The sequence below is a fragment of the Loxodonta africana genome, chromosome 15, assembly GCF_030014295.1.
Source record: "Loxodonta africana isolate mLoxAfr1 chromosome 15, mLoxAfr1.hap2, whole genome shotgun sequence".
Taxonomy (NCBI): Eukaryota; Metazoa; Chordata; class Mammalia; order Proboscidea; family Elephantidae; genus Loxodonta; species Loxodonta africana.
This window is the reverse complement of record NC_087356.1, coordinates 16,365,437-16,382,046: the sequence shown is the minus strand read 5'-3', so window position 1 is coordinate 16,382,046 and position 16,610 is coordinate 16,365,437. Positions and strand designations below refer to the sequence as shown.

The window sequence follows — 16,610 nt, the reverse complement described above, 5'->3', positions numbered from 1 at the left end:
CAATAAGTAGACGAGTTACATTTTTATCTTTAGACATTGTTGAACAATAGTTGGCATTGCCATAACTTTAGGCACACCGAGTTGTGTGTATGTACTCTCAAACACAAATGTCCCCACATGTCCCTCTATTTACTACACGCATAAAATGAATTGGCCTTACGCTTTCCTTCTGTTCTCATCTGCCTTCTTTTTTTGTTGTTGTTATCTGGTCTTTTCATCCTGGATCTGTGCGTCTTTTAATGTGTCTCTGTGTGGCTTTCTCTGTGTTCCTTTGTGGTGTGTGTACATGGCGGTTGTGTGTGTGAGTTCACTTATGTGTCCGTCTGCTCTTTTTTGGGGTGACCTCATCTTCTACATTTTTGCTCATTTTCTGCCTTCTTTAACTGGCTGTTAATTAGAACTTGATGAATATAATTTGATGATTCGTGATTATCTTTTTAAAATTGGTAAGAAGTTTTGTGTTTGCTTGTGGGATGTGGGTTATTGTGTAAATATATATGATTTTAAAAGTTTAATAGCATTTAGAACCTAAATTTTCTTTGAGGATCACAGACCTGAGATAAGTATTTTCCATGAATGATCTGAGTACAAATTGATATTGTAACTAAGGAAAACATTTTTATAACTAAAAGTAGAGCCTTACTGTTTCAGTGAAAGCAAGGTGGAGACGAAATGGAATTCTTTCGTTTGTTTTGTTTTGTTTTTTTGATGGATAACACATTGGGTAATAGCTGTAGAAATCTGAATTACTTGCTCCCCAAACTACCATACTTTGACTCATTGGTGTGCTGTGAAATTGCGTGTGTTCTGAAGAGGGCCAAGAAAACTAGACTGTTTTTTTTTTTTTGGTCCAGGCTTCCCAAGTTGTGCTGAATTAGCTCTGCTTCTCTATTTCCCAGTTTAGAAATAGTCAGCTTCAGGATTCTTTTAAATTGTTGATTTGTAGACACAGAATTTCATGTGTTATAATTTCCATTAAAAATTATTTTTTAACCTTTAGCTCTCTGTCTTAATCTAAGCTCAGCTTTTTATTTCTTTCTGATGTCTAAGCGAGCAAAGTTAGGATATGTTCAGGCTGATTCTTAAAGCCTAGCAAGAATTTTCTTCTCATTTTCATATTCTCTGATCCAACAAATGTCATCATAGAGCTGGCGAGAGTCATTAATAGAGTTGCCTCATCTTCGCTCTCCTTGACTCTGGTCCTCTTTTATTCTGCCCTCCCCCCCCACAGAGAGAGCTGCATTCCCTTTGTTGCCATATTGCAGATTAAAATCCCCTATGCTCATATGACAATTTTAATCGTGTGGGTATGTTCATATGACAATTTTAATATTGGGTTATGCAGATCTGCTCCCTAATAAATTTGGGCTGAATGAATGGTACATTTTCTATTAATACAGTGTGAGATGCTGCTAAATATTCAAAATTAAATGATGGTCTTCTTGTATCTGGTAAATGTGTGTAATATAAGTCTTAATATTAAAATACACTAGAAATAATTATTGAAGAATGGAATTATGTGTAACAGAGCTCTGAGACCTAGTCCAAGGATGCTTAGTATAAATAATTCATTATAAGTCAGTATGACAAGAATCAGAATCAACTTGATGACAACTAACAATAACATGATTTATTAGCAGATCCTATAGTGTAGACCCTATGATAAGACCCCAGAGCTAATTTACCACAACTTGCAAGTCTGGACAAAAAAAAAAATAGTCCAATTTCTTGGCCCTCTATTTACCTACTGTCAGTTTAGAACTGATTATAGCTTTGCATTGAATGTCAAGTATCAGTTCCAATTCACATTCTTTTTGGCTGTGCTGTAATATGTCATAAAGAGATAATGATTTTGCACTTTCGATTTACAGGTCTACCTCCTTATATTAAGTGTGACTACTCTTAGTCTTTTACTTGCTCCAGTATTGTGGAAAGCTGCAATTATGAAATGTGTACCAAGACAAGAAAGACGATCAAGTATCTGACAGACTCAGTAACACTGAAATAATAAACAACTTTGAAAAAAAGCAAACCTCTGTACAAGAAAGCAGAAATCAGACAGTTGTAGAATTCTTACAAGCTTTATACATTGGGAACAAAATAACACTATAATAAAGGGCTGGTGTCTTCATATTTGCCCAGCCTTTACTCAATAGCCTTTGTCATATTCTAGAACCTTCCAGAGTGATTTATATGGAGTCAATTGATTACGCACGGTAGAAATGTAACATTGCGTTGTATATATCGCCTTGACTATTTTGCCTGGATGTGCCTTTCTTTCTGAAATTAATGTTAACTTTCTATGGTTAATTCATCAGTTCATGATTTTGGGGGAAGAAAGAAAAATTAGAAAGGTTTTTAATTTATTGGGCAACTTTAGAGTTGTAATCTGTTCGTCAAATATTTGCTATTAAGCATTTCTGTGATGTGAAATTTTAATTCCGGCAATGTGTTTGGAATCTTACTTTTAATCCTTAAAACCTATGTTTTCTAAAATGAAATGAATATATTATAGATGTCTATTAGCTTTTTACCATAACAATTTTAAATAAAATAGTTTCACGTCTGTTTTTATTAAGTATGTGATTATTTTAAAATACTTGGCTTTAGATGGAAAGAATATGCATTCTTTAATAAAGATAATTTATGATCAGGGTATATTAATTGAAAATCTTTTTTTTTTCAAGTTTTTGTTAAGCTAATCTTTGCATAAAATACCAACAAATTTTTTTATAACATGATTTATATATTACCATGTTATTCTCCAAGAGACCAGGTTAATGCAGTGCTATTGAACAAAACCTAAGTTCTAACTTTGATATTTAAAATATGTGTTGTGGCTAATGTATGCCCTATTTTAGAAAGCCATACAGGGGAAAGTCTGGAGTGACAAAAATGTTAGTTAGGAATTGCAGATTAATCAGTAATATAAATTAAAACACTTTGAAGTAAGATGAAGTAAATTTTATCTGAAGTAAATCAATGGAGAAATAATTTTGTAAATGTGTTTATTTTTAGAAATAAAGCATTGGTTTTAGTAGGTTCTAAATTACACCAAATTGTCTGCCACCATCAGGAACTGATTACCTAATAAGCAAGGTAAGCACGTGCTTAGAACATTAACAAAACGGAGGCACCAGCTGCCAAAGCAGAGAGCCATAGACGCCAGCAGACAGGACAAAAGGAAAAACGAGTGCCACGGTGGAAGGGAAATGACAGGGCACTAAGTGAAATTGATACCATTTTATAAGTTTTGTATACAATAACAAATTATACTTTACTTTTCATTTTGGACCTATTGGGTATAGCCTCACATTCAGTTCTCTCTCATCAACCACGTAAGAGCACGCCAGCAACACTATCATCACCTGACTCGTGACGTATCTGGTCCTGTCCAGAGCAAACCAAATCTTCAGATCGAGCATACCCTTGTATTTGTATTGTGCTCTTTGTGATCGCTCTTGCCCTTGTCAATTATCAGCAGTAATCCAATGAACTGTGAAGAGACAGCATCAAAGGATGGAAAGTAAGCACACAAGTGGAGATCTGCAAAGGGCCCCCTAGTAAACATTGCACAACAAACGAGTGAAATTATTTCCAACTGCCTTGTAAGTACTAGTTTCTTTTACTATCTCAGGCCTGAAGAACAAAAGTACATGTTCCAAATCAGCTTTTTTACTTACTAGTTTTCAAATATAAATTTTCATGTTAATGTCAAAATTTGAGAATGTGAATTTTATTTTATAAATTCTACTTGTTTTGTAAATTTTATTTATTTTCAATTATTCAAATTTATTTGCTACAGTAGAACCAAATTTTAAAAGCGACGTAATTTTATATGCAGGTAAAATGAAATGGCAGTAACTTAAGTGGAGCGCAAAAATGAAAGCTCACAGAAGATAAGAAGAAAAGAATTTGTCAATCTCTAAAGACAGTTACAAAATTAACTTCCTTTTTAAAATGTGATGAATCAGAAGAGACTTCTTCCATTGAATGCTCGAGTTTAAGGGGTGCAGATAATTGTGCTGTTACCACTAGTGCTGAAAATACTATTAGCAATACATAGGTAACAGAATTTTTCCAAATTCTGCATCTATTCCTTACCGTAGTAAAAAAAAAAAAAAAAGTGTAGAAATTGAAATTACTTTAGTATCTGAAATTGTTGCATCTTCAGACCCCATAAATAACAAAAATACAGATCCTGCTTGGTGGGATAATTTTTCTTCCAATGATGTAAGTTGTTGGATCAAAAGAGGGCCAAGTGATTGTCAACATCACAGTGGACCATTTGAAAATTCATGTCAAAAATTTCAAGATAGCAAACAAACAAGGTTCTGTAGCCAGAATATATTTCTAGGGTGTAAAACTAATGGTGAAAATTGTAAGAGGGAGTGGCTACTGTATTCTCCATCAGTTGACCGTTTATTATTTTGTTTGCAAACTATTCAGTCCTGACACATTTAATTCTTGATTCACCGTGAATGGATTTAGCAATTGTTGCAACTGGAATATGATTGATAAACATGAAAACAGTTCAATTCACAGAGATTGTATATTATCATATTTAAAAAGAAGACATGGTTTTGGCTTAACTAATGAACTGAAAACACAAATTAATGAAGAACATCAGTATTGGAAAGCTATTTTACAACATGTTGCTGTCACTGTAACAATCGCTGAGTGTGGACTATCTTTTCGAGGAAGAAATGAAGTATTTGGGTCCCCACAAAATGAAAATATTTTAGGTTTACTTGTTGCTCACTTTGATCCATTTTTTAGCAGGTCACATCTCAAAATATGGCAACAAAAGAAAGGGCAACCCATCGTTTGTCTAAAATTACTAAACTTAAGTGATAAAGTTCAATCAACTGTTTTCAGTGAAATAAAGATAGTTTGGCATTTCAGGTTGTCTCTGGGTTCCATTCCTCACCTTTCTCATACAGATCAGCTAAGTATTGTTTTAAGATACGTATCTCCAACAGAAGGAAAACCTGTCAAGGGATTTATCACAGTTACTAGTTTAAAAAGTCATACTGGCAAAGAAACTGCAAATCGGATACTTCACTATTGATGTGACATTTGCAAAACTGACTTTTCTAATTGCAGAGGCCAGTCCTATAATAATATTGCCAGTATATTAGGATGTTATAAAGATCTGCAACAAGAAATTTTAGAAGGTAATGAATATGCCATTTTCATACCATGTGCTATGCATTCACCTAATCTCGTAGGACATAGCACGGTAGATTGTTGTCTGGAAGCAGTTGTTTTTTGTCTGCTGTTCAGTTACTCTATACATTTTTTGCTGCCTCTGCTCACTGATGGGCAGTTCTTAAAACATATACAGACAGTGATCAAATATTAAAATGTCTTTCAAATACACGTTGGGAAGCATATGCTGTAGCAATGAGTGCAGTCCTGGAAGCATACACTCAGATTCTAGATGCCATAGAAAATATTGCTGAAGACCAGGCACAAAAAGGAGATTCCAAAAGAGAAGCTGAAAACATCGCCAACAAAATGCAAACACTAGAGTATATATTTATGTTGGCTATGTGGAATAGTATGTTGCAACATTTTCATCAGACAAGTCAAGCTCTGCAAGATTCAGAAGTAAATTTAAAGACTTGCACAGGTCTCTACCAGTCATTAACAGCATATTTACATAATCTAAGAGAAGATTTTGAAAGCACAACAAAACAAATTCTGTCAAATACTGATTATCAAGCAGTTCACCATCACAGAAGCATTAGAAAGAACCAAGTAAATGACAGAAGTGCTCCAGAAGTATTACTGATCCAGAAATCCATTTTATGTAACCACACACTACACCATCATTGACACATTTGAATCTTGCATGAAAAGAAGGGTGAAAATGCATGAAGATCTTTCAAATAGATTTTCCTTCTTAAACAATGTGAACATACTTGATGAAGAAGAATGTATGAAGGCATCCAAGAAATTAGTGCAGACTTATCCCGATGGCTTAAATACAAACCTTTACAGAGAAGTGCAACAATTTTATTCTTACATGAAAACTAAGTTTACAGATTAGGAATGACAAATTTTACTCACGAAGGCATGTATGATTCCATAATAGAAGATAAAATACAGTGTATTTCCCAATGTTGAAATTACACATCTTCCTAACTTTAATGATCACAAACTGCACAATGGAACATTCATTTTTGCCACTAAATAAAAAAAAAAGAGAGACTCAAAAACCCCCAGTGTACAACAATGATTAAAGAAAGACTCAATTGATTATCCTTGCTATGTGTGGAAGTAGATCCTCAGCAGCTTGATTGTGATTAAATCATTGGAGAATTTGTAAGAGCAAAGAATAGAAGTGTTTTTAATTGTAACATGTTAGAGATGAAAGAACTATCTAAAAATATAATTTGTTGTAATATTTGTTTTCTGATCATTAAATTTTCTTTTATGATATCTTTTCATCTGTTCATTTATAATTATAGCATTTATTATGAAACAAACATCAAAATTGAAATATGAGCTGTTCAAAGCAAAATTGGTGAAAGTCAAGTTTTCGTTGTGGGAGAGCAACAGAATTTTACATTGACTGTTGAAACAACTAAGTTCACTGACTCATTTTCTTTGTTGTATGTGATGGCTAAGGTTGTGTGTTAACTTGGCTGGACCATGATTCTCAGTGGTTTGGCAGTTATATACTGATGTAATCACCTCCATGATGCAATCTGATATAATGTAATCATCTCCAAGTTGAGATCTTCTCTGAGCAGCCAGTCAGCTGAAAGGGAGTTTCCTTGGGGGTGTGGCCTGCATCCAATATATGTGGACTTTCTGGCAAAGCTCGCTGGCTTTTGCTCTGCTCTGGATCCTGCATTCAGCTCGTTATCATCTGACCTCTAATTCTTGGGATTTGAGCCAGCTGCCTGCTCTCTTACCTGCCAATCTTGGATTTATCAGCCTTTTTTTACGCAGGTATGTGAGTTAGGCAAAGCCTCCAGCCTGACACCTGACCCGTGGACTTGGGACTTTCCAGCCTCTACAACCATACGTGCCATTTCCTTAATATAAACCTCTTTCTCTCTCTCTATATATATATGTGTATATACAGACACACACACACACAAAAAACTTGTTGGGTCAATTCCAGTTCATAGCAACCCTACAGGATGGATTAAAACCGTCCCATCGGGTTTCCAAGGAGCAGCTGGTGGGTTGGAACTGCTGACCTTTTGGTTAGCTGCTGTGCTCTTAACCAGTGTGCCACCAGGGGTCCATTTCATATATCTATATATTTATGTTTCACTAGTTTTGCTTCTCTAGAAAACCCAGTCTAAGACATTGTAAAATATATGGAATATTCTTTTATTAGAAAATGTGGTATATGATATAAATCTTACTACCCAGTATCCACTAAAAATGTCATAATCCAATTAATCTCATTCAGCTAAAATGGCATACACCACTTTTGCATTCAATCATTAAGATTATAATCACATTTAAAAAGTTACATCATGGATAGCTAAGACACATATATGTGTGTATGTATTTAACTCACGTAATGGTGAGAAGAGGAGGGGGCACCGCAGATTATCAAAGTTTGTGGGCTTCATATGTCTTAATCCAGCCCTGAGCACCATTTTCCTTTCCATATTGTTTGGCTGCATTAAATGTTGCAGAATGTAAGTGAGGTGGTTTGGTCACGTCCCGTTTATCTGAAATTGACTTGTCCATCATTTTTTATCCTGAATGTCCTGTCACAACATCTATCACATTTTATCTGTTTTCACGCCTGTTTCCCCACCCAGGCAAATGATTATACTGAAGGCTACTAGGTTATGTTGAAAGCTATTTGGATATGCTGTATTTCTTTTTGTATCTCCAACATCTACGCCAGAGTCAGGAGCTTGTTAAATTTCATTGAACTAAATGAACCCTAATTGATGGGGGTGATATTGTTTCCCCCAAAATTGAAGTTATTATTCTGTGAGAATGGCTTTGAATCACAAGAATATGCATTCTTTAGTAAAGATCATTTATGATCAGGGTATAATTCATTTAAACTTATTGAAAATCTTTTTTTTTTAATTAAGCTTTTTTCTTGAGCTAATCTTTGCACAGAATATCAGTCTTTTCATTATATGCAGTTAATAAAATTATTTTTAAAACATACTTAATAAATTATAATTAATAAAAATGTGTACTTAATAACAAGAGGAAACACCTGTAGAGAATCTGTGCCTAACTGAGAATTCAGATATCTTGCTAATACCTAAATTGCCTACAGAGAAATGCTTTTCAAAGAGTATTGAAATGATCCCATGACCTTTAAACTGCACTCATCTACCTGGAGTCCGATCCCTCCTACCTCCAGCCTTCAGGACTTTGCTCTATTAACCATTTATCTTGCCGTTACCCTCTCTATTAGTGACTTCCTCTATAAACTTGCTCTACTTCTCGGCTCAAGTAGATGCTTGAGACTATGTGGGCAACTCCTGTCTGGAGGCGAGATAAGAAGGAAGAGAGGGACAGGAGCTAGTTGGAGGGACACAGGGAATACAGGGTGGAGAGGAGGAATGTGCTGTCTCATTAAGAGGAGAGCAGCTAGGAGGCGTACACAGCAAGGTGTGTATCACCTTTTGTATGAGAGACTGGCTTGATTTGTAAACTTTCACCTAAAGCACAATAAATAAATAAACTTGCTCTAGTCTGTCCCATACTAAACTAACAGTAAAACCCTCTCTCGAACTAATTCCTCTTTCTCTTCTTCTCATCCAGCCATCTGGAAAGGAGTAGACTACCCACTGCAGCACAGATACTCCAGACCCATCTACCTCCTAGTCCGTGTACCTCCTAGATAATACGGTACTTGAATGGCCCATACCATTAAGCTGGCTTTGTTATCCTCTTTCCATGCCAAACCTGCTATTCTTACAGCCTTCTGTACAAGTAATATGTGACTAGAAAACAGAGAAGGAGGAGGACAAACAGATTTGGGGGAGGCAGTGAAATACTGGTAAGTTCTGTTTAGACATTGTGAGTTTGAGGTTGGCACATTTTGCCATATAGCCTTGTTTCTATTTTTCCCCAGTCAACGCTGCTGCTTCATGAGCTTTCTAAGATGTAGGTTTGATTATTTTTAGTTGAGCATCCCCTGTAAACTTCTATTATCTGTACTTAGCTGTATCCCACCCATCCCCCAATTACACTATAAGCCCTGGAGGGCAGTAAACTTTCCCTGTCTTAATTATCTTTTTATCTAGTTCCCAGCACAGTATCTGTTATAAATTAGATTAAAAAAAAAATTGAATAACCGTAAATGTTTAGCTAAGAAGTCTCAGTAACATATAAATTTAAATTGTGATAAACAGTATTTCAGAGGAATTTGTGCATATCGTGATGTCTTTAAGGAGCCCTGAGGCACAAACAGTTAAGCCCTTGGGTGCTAATCAAAAGTTTGGTGGTTCAAACCCACCCAGTGGCTCTGTGGGAGATAGACCTGGCAATCTGCTTCTCTAAAGATTATAGCCAAGAAAACTGTATGGGGCAGTTCTACTCTGTCACATAGGGTCGCTATGAATAGGAAATCAACTTGATGGCATGCAACAATGACAACAACATGCTATCTTTAGCTAACCAATTTGGTTGTATCTAATCCAAAGAACATACGGATACTAGAAATGAGGTACCCCCCAAAGTAAAGATCAGTAAGTGTCCACCTGCCTTGAGGAGAGAGTGGGGATAGTGGCTACTTCTTAGGCTGACTGCGGCCTCATTAAGCAAACTTCTAGTTAAAATTTGGGCATCCAGATACATTTGCTATAGGAAAAATGTGATGTTAACCAGCCTGATAGTTACATTTTCATCATAAATTAAAAAATTGATCTGATTGATGAGTCATTTCCTAAGAGATGAACATTTAAGACCATACTTAGAGAACTGAGTTTCTGAAACTAGAACTTTTGAAAACCAGGCTGAGACATAGTGTGTTGGCCACCTCAAAAAACACAAATAAGTAAACAATAACAATAGCTTACACTTACTGAACCCTTGCCATATTTTAAGTATTCCGTTAAGCACTTTGTATGGATTATCAAGTCTCATCTCAAGCTCTAACCTTAAACTTGCATGATCTCTTCCAGTTTGATTTCTTGCTAATTTCCTAATATAAGACAGCTATAATTAGACCAGTCTCCTCACTCTTTCTACACACAGGCCATTTTTTTATTTCTTATTTTGTTTTTATTATCTTTTTTCATCTGCTACCCAAGGCCTCCTCATTTCTATACCCTGAGCAAAGCTCAGTTTGTGACCCATGTCCTTGATGTGTTCCTCTGCTATTCCCAGCATCTAATTCCATAAGTACTGTAATACTTATTCAGTAGCATTTTAGCACCCGTTTATATAATGTTCTTAATTTCAGGTGTCTATAAGCACGATCTCCTGAACTAGATTTTAAACTTCTAATAGGCAATGACCGTTCACATCTTTTAATTTTCTTCGAGTTTTGTTTATCAGTGCTGAGACTAAAGTAGGCATTCGGTAAAACTCTGATGGGCATAAAATCAATTGCACTCACATAATTTAAAGCCCCCTATGGGTTGTTTTTTTTTTTTTTATAGGGTTGCTATGAGTTGGAATCGACAACAACGGGTTTAGGGGGGGTTTTGGTGTATAAGGTGTTGTACTAAATATGTTTTGAAACTTCATTCAGGTTTGTAGGAATCAAAAGGAGAATGTCAAATATCATGATAGCTATGTAATATACAGTGGGGTCTTAGGCTGGGTTCTCTAGAGAAGCAAAACCAGTCCATTGCTTTAATCACTGCGCCACCGGGGGAAAAATTTTTCTCCAGAAAGCAAGGAGACAACAACATCTACTTTGGACAGACATTTTCTGTGCCTGAAAAACAGAAGTAGAGCTGTAGCTGACACTCGGATGGAGGTAGAGACTATGACAGATTTATGAGCAACTGCAAAGAGATAAAGTCGGGGATTGCCGAAGGTCAGATAAAGGCAGCCAGTGAGCTAAGGGGATTAAGATGGGCATTACCAGTCGTCGCCAAGTTTGTTTTGACTCATCATGACCCTGTGTGCGTGACAGTAGAATTGCACTCAATAGGGTTTTCAATGGCTGATATTTTGTTAGTGCATCATCAGGCCTTTCTTCCAGGGTGCCTCTGGGAGGACTCAAACTTCCAACCTTTCGGTTAGCAGCCAAGCACATTGACTACTTGTACCACCCAGGGACTCCACGATGGGCTTTAGTGGTTCCAAGTGATGCTGAGATCTTGCAGGAAGAAGAACAAGAAGGAATTGTTGGAGGTCAATAGGCGGCAAGCGCAGACTACTCTTTTGAGAAGACAGCTGGTTGGCAGATATTTAATGAGCCGTCATGTGAAGGTAGTAGAGGAGCGAGGGAGAAGACGGTGACCTGAAGGCAGAGCCGTCGTGTGAAGGTAGTAGAGGAGCGAGGGAGAAGACGGTGACCTGAAGGCAGAGCCGTCGTGTGGAGGTAGTAGAGGAGCGAGGGAGAAGATGGTGACCTGAAGGCAGGGTGAAGGGAGGGTTCTCTAGGAAGGCAGAGATCGAGGAGAAGGAGACAGCAGAGAGAAAGAAAGATGTCAGAGGTAACTGACGGAGTAAGATGCTCGAGGAGCTAGAAGGGAGAGTCCAAAGCATCAAGAGAAGGGAAGGACTTGGAAAGGGTATGCTCATAAAATGTGAGTAAATTCAATATTTAAAATAGGATGCTTTAAGTGGACATGTGGAATTTAGCAGTGGAGGAAATACTGAAGTTTGAACAGATTGAGATTTGATCATACAAAAAATATAAAATATTTCAGCAATCACAAAGCATCCTAAGCAAGGCCAAGTCCTAAAAGCTTCATAGATACATCCAAACTCCCTGAGGAATCAAATTACTGTACTCAGACTTGGGGACCCTGATCTTGGGGAACATCTAGCTCAATTACCATAACAGTTTATAAAGAAAACGTTCTACAACCTAATTTGGTGACTAGCGTCTGAGGTCTTAAAAGCACGTCAGCAGCCATCTAATATGCTCCACTGGTCCCACTCCATCTGGAGCAAGGGAGAATGAAGAAAACCAAAGACACAAGGCAAAGATTAGTCCAAAGGACTAACAGTCCACAGCTACCACAGCTTCCACCAGACTGAGCCCAGCACAACTAGATGGTGCCCAGCTACCACCACCACTGCTCTGACAGGAATCGCAATAGAAGGTCCCAGGCAGAGCTGGAGAAAAATGTAGAATGAAACTAACTCACAAAAAAAGACCAGACTTACTGGTCTGCCAGAGACTGGAGAAATTCTGAGAGTATGGCCCCCAGATACCCTTTTAACTCAGTATTGAAGTCACTCCTGAGATTCACCCCTTCAGCCAAACGTTAGACAGGCCTATAAAACAAAAAATAACACATGTAGTTAAATCATATATATGAGACTAAATGGGCATAGCAGCCCAGGGGCAAGGATAAGAAGGCAGGAGGGGCAGGAAAATGGGACAAATGGAAATGGGGAACCCAAGGTCAAGAACGGGAGAGTGTTGACTTATTGTGGGGTTGGCAACCAGTGTCACAAAGCAATATGTGTTATTACTTATTTAAAGAGAAACTAATTTGCTCTGTAAACTTTCACCTAAAGCACGATAAAAATAAATTAAAAGCCAAACTAAAAATCAAGAAAATATTTGCAACATATATGACAAAAATCCTAACCCTGGCACATAATATGAACTCAGGATGTATTTATTGAATGAATAAATGAATGAAAACATGCAATATTTTTAATGAAATAAGACATTATAAAAAACATGAATGGATTTTAAAGAGAAAAGTTTGAAATCCATTTGGCTTTTTTTTTAAATTAAATTTGTAAACTATATTTCCATAATGAGCTCAACACAAACAGAGATATATACCCTTTGGATACATTGTGCTTCCACCACTCACATGCAGATTGTAAAATCCTAATAGGACACCACTAACTATAATATATATATCATATTTGTTATATTATAATATAATATATAATATTATATTATGCAGTGGGTTTAACTATAATATAGGCTTCAGCTTGTCCTGTGTCTCAGCTGTGCCGTGTGGCACTATATCTCTCATTTGATATCTTTAACTTTGTACATCCTGCTCCAGCTCAACCTGGCATCTCTTGGACATTATTCTGATATTCAGCCATTGGCTGCAGCAGTACTTTTATAAAGGAGGTTCCTTCAGCCCCCCTTCATTCAAAATCCATGCCATGTACTTCTATCTTCCCTTCCAAATAAAGCTTCCATGGCCTTTGGGATTCTGTTTTCTCCTCCTGTATGATTTCAGCATCAGCCTCATGTTTCCCCATCCCTCCACCCTATCTTCTGCTGTTCGTCTTGTGGAGATCAGCAATCCATCTGAAACCTTACCTTAACTGTGCCTCTTCATCCTTGCTGTTTTAGTTACTTAGTGCTGATATAACAGAAATATGCAAACGAGTGACTTTAATAAACAGAAATTTATTTTCTCACAGTTTGTTGTGTGCCATCTTGTCATTTCCAACTCATAGTGACCCTATATGACAGAGAGGCTAAAAGCCCAAATTCAGGACACCAGCTCTAAGGGAAGGCTCTCTCTCTCTCTCTGTGTCAGCTCTGGGAAAGTCCTTGTTCCTTTTCAGCTTCTGTTCCTCGGTTCCTTGGTGATCTTCATGTGGTATATATCATCACTCAGTTAATGCTTCCTTCTCTGTGTCTAATCTGCTCTTTTCATATCTTAAAGGGAATTAGTTTAAAACACAACTCGCACCAATATGGTTTCATTAGCATAACAAAGAAAGTCCTATTCCCAAATGGAATTGCATCCACAGATATAGGAGTTTAAGATTTACAATACATATTTTTGGAGGACACAATTCAGTCTATAACACTTGCCTTCATTCACCTGCAAGTACGGTCCTTCACAAGCACTCAGTGACATGACCACATTCTGTACCTAGCTACCATGAGACTCCCTTCCCCTTCCAAGGCCTCAGATTTAATAGACATCATCACCCTCTTAACCTATTTACTTCCTTCTCCCTCCTTCTCTCTGCCTGTTTTTTTCTTCCACCAAAACCTTGAGTCTCTTACCCTTCCCTTTGTGTCTACATTGGAGCCCAATGTCAGCTATTTCAGTAAGACCTTTTGCTACTGTATCATTTAAATGAGTCTTAATTTCTCCTACTACCCAGTCTCTCCAACATTTTGGAAGAACATGCACAGCTTTGCAAATGTGGCCCATAGAAAATTCATGCTTACTGTGATAGGATGACTTAACAGAGAAATTAGCTGGGTCTCATTTTCCAATACTCGAAGCCAGAAAGAATGAGATTCTTCCAGAGGGTAAGAAGGGTTTGGTGTCCTACTGGCCTATGACTTCCCTAGCCCTGGGAGAGAAGTAAGAGGTTTTGTTTTTGCATAGGTTTAGAGAAGGAAAGAGCTATTTATCCAAAGTAGAGGGGTGTTCAAGGAATTGAAAGAGGGATTGACTGAAGTTGGAATTCTTCACCCAGCTGACTCACCGAGTGGCCACTTATGAGAATGTCGTACCTGTGCCCTTGTTGTGCTATAAGTCCTCTGAAGTTAAGGCTCATGAATGCTTGGGGACTGAGCCCTAAGCCCCACTGCCTCAGAAACCATGCCAAAGTTTCCTGTTGAACATGGAGGTGACCAACACCTGCTCTCGCCTAGATCGTGTAGATCTGGACATTTATCATCTCAGCTTCTACCATAAGGGCCCGAAGACCAGAGGTACTTCCCTAAGTTTTACAACTGTGTGAAGCCCACAAGGTTCTAGTTTGATTCTGGGAGCAGGAAAGATACCCCAAAATATGATTCAGATGAAATTGCTGGCCAGGTGGATGGCAGGTCAAAGTCAGATTTTATTTAATTTAGAAAAATAAAAATTGTGGCATTTCATGCATCAGTCTTGAGAAGAAAGTCCACACTCTCTGCTAATTTCAGTTCGGTCCTGGAGGACTCCCACTTCACTTGAATGAACAAAACATGAACTCTCCCTGATTTTCATCAACACTTCAAAAAGATGTAAAAATAATGTGGGTGCAGTGTCTGACCTCCTCTAACTTCACAAGGGGGAAAGAGAATCAAGATCAACAGCCCAAGGCTGATTCCTATGAGATGGAGGTCTGACATGCCTCCTCTCTCCGCTATTTTTGCCAATTCTGACATTAGCCCTCCCTCCCATGGCATTTTCTATTTCTATGCTGGGTTCAATAGTTCATTGTAATGGCCACACAGAACTCATACACAATACTCACAATTATGGGGCTTATTAGGGAAGTAACAGGTTACAATTCAGTCTCAGGAACACTCAGGATACAGTTCTTCGATCAGGATAGCCTCTTTCCTCTCAATGCCACAGGCACACCTCTCTCTGGCCTTAGGCCTTTGCCCTGCTCAGGCAAGTGTTACAAAGCCCTTTTAGCCCCTGCCAATAAGTCCCAGGGGCACCTCAGGCACTCAGATTTCTCACTCCGTGGGCCAGGAAGCCCACTGCACAGTCTCCTGTCAGCCTCTCCTGCCACCACTTCTTGCCATCTTAAGGGTTACAGCTCACTCTCTATCTAGGTCTCCTGGTTCTAGGAGGTTCTCAGTGCAGGGATCCCCAGTCCAAAGGCTGTTTTTCCTTGGTGGTGGTGGGATCCTCTCTCTCCCACCTTTGGAGTGGCTCGTTTCAAGACCAGAGGGATGTCAAAATTGACCAATCCTTTTGGTGGGCCACAATTACTCTATCACACAGTCCCGCCCAATCACTTGGGTGGGAATTACAAGACCATGGCTAGAAAGGCCACGGAAAAGTGATCCGTCGCACCACAGATGTGATGAAATCAAGCCATGTATGATTTCTATCCAAAAAAAAAAAAAAAACCCAGCGCCGTTGAGTCGATTCCAACTCATAGTGACCCTATAAGACAGAGTAGAACTGCTCCACAGAGTTTCCAAGGAGCGCCTGGCGGATTTGAACTGCCGACCCTTTTGTTAGCAACCATAGCACTTAACCACTAGAAGAGATGATTTCTGTCACTGGTGCTTAAACATATCAACTAAAAAGTACAAAGGTGTGTGAGCACACGAGGGCATACTAAAGATAATTAGGACTTTTCAGGAAAGAAGATTCTAAGTTCCTAAAATGGGGAATTCATCAGATTCTCTCATATTAGAAATTAAATTTTCCACCTACAAACAAGGAAGTGGAGACAGATGGGCTCTGTTTTCTTTCAACATTATGATTCTATTCCATTGTTACACAACTAGTAAGCCCCACTTATCAAAGAGATAAATATAGAAAAAATGAACAAATTCTGCTTTTGGACATTCTCCAGTAATCTTACTTATCACTCCCAAACCTGAATATAAATTTAACGTACAGTAAAAACAACAGAGGGTGACACTTATTACATCCTTATTACATGGCAGATACCTTGTGAACTGAGAACACTCTAAACATCAGAATAAGCTTGCAAACTAATCATTCCCATTTTAAAGATTAGTAAATGATTTTTCCAAATATGCAAAACTCTAAAATAGGCAAAACTAACCTGTGGTGGTA

The 16,610-nt window shown here is 37.9% G+C and overlaps 1 protein-coding gene across 8 annotated transcripts in view; it reads left to right on the top strand.

Moving 5' to 3' along the window:
- Window positions 1-10,533, top strand: part of TMCO3 (transmembrane and coiled-coil domains 3) — a 79,132-nt gene extending 68,599 nt beyond the window's left edge. The window contains exons 14-15 of one of the 8 annotated variants that reach the window (XR_002786668.2): window positions 1,872-3,608; window positions 3,845-10,528. Coding sequence is in view for 6 of the 8 variants with exons in the window: in XM_023552671.2 (XP_023408439.1) it covers window positions 1,872-1,985 (114 nt within the window). In the remaining 2 variants the exon portion in view is untranslated. Of the gene's footprint in view, window positions 1-1,871 lie in introns of all 8 variants that reach the window. The other 7 variants (XR_002786670.2, XM_023552672.2, XM_064268633.1 and 4 more) reach the window with 7 other exon arrangements.
- The last annotated feature ends 6,077 nt before the right edge of the window (window positions 10,534-16,610 follow it).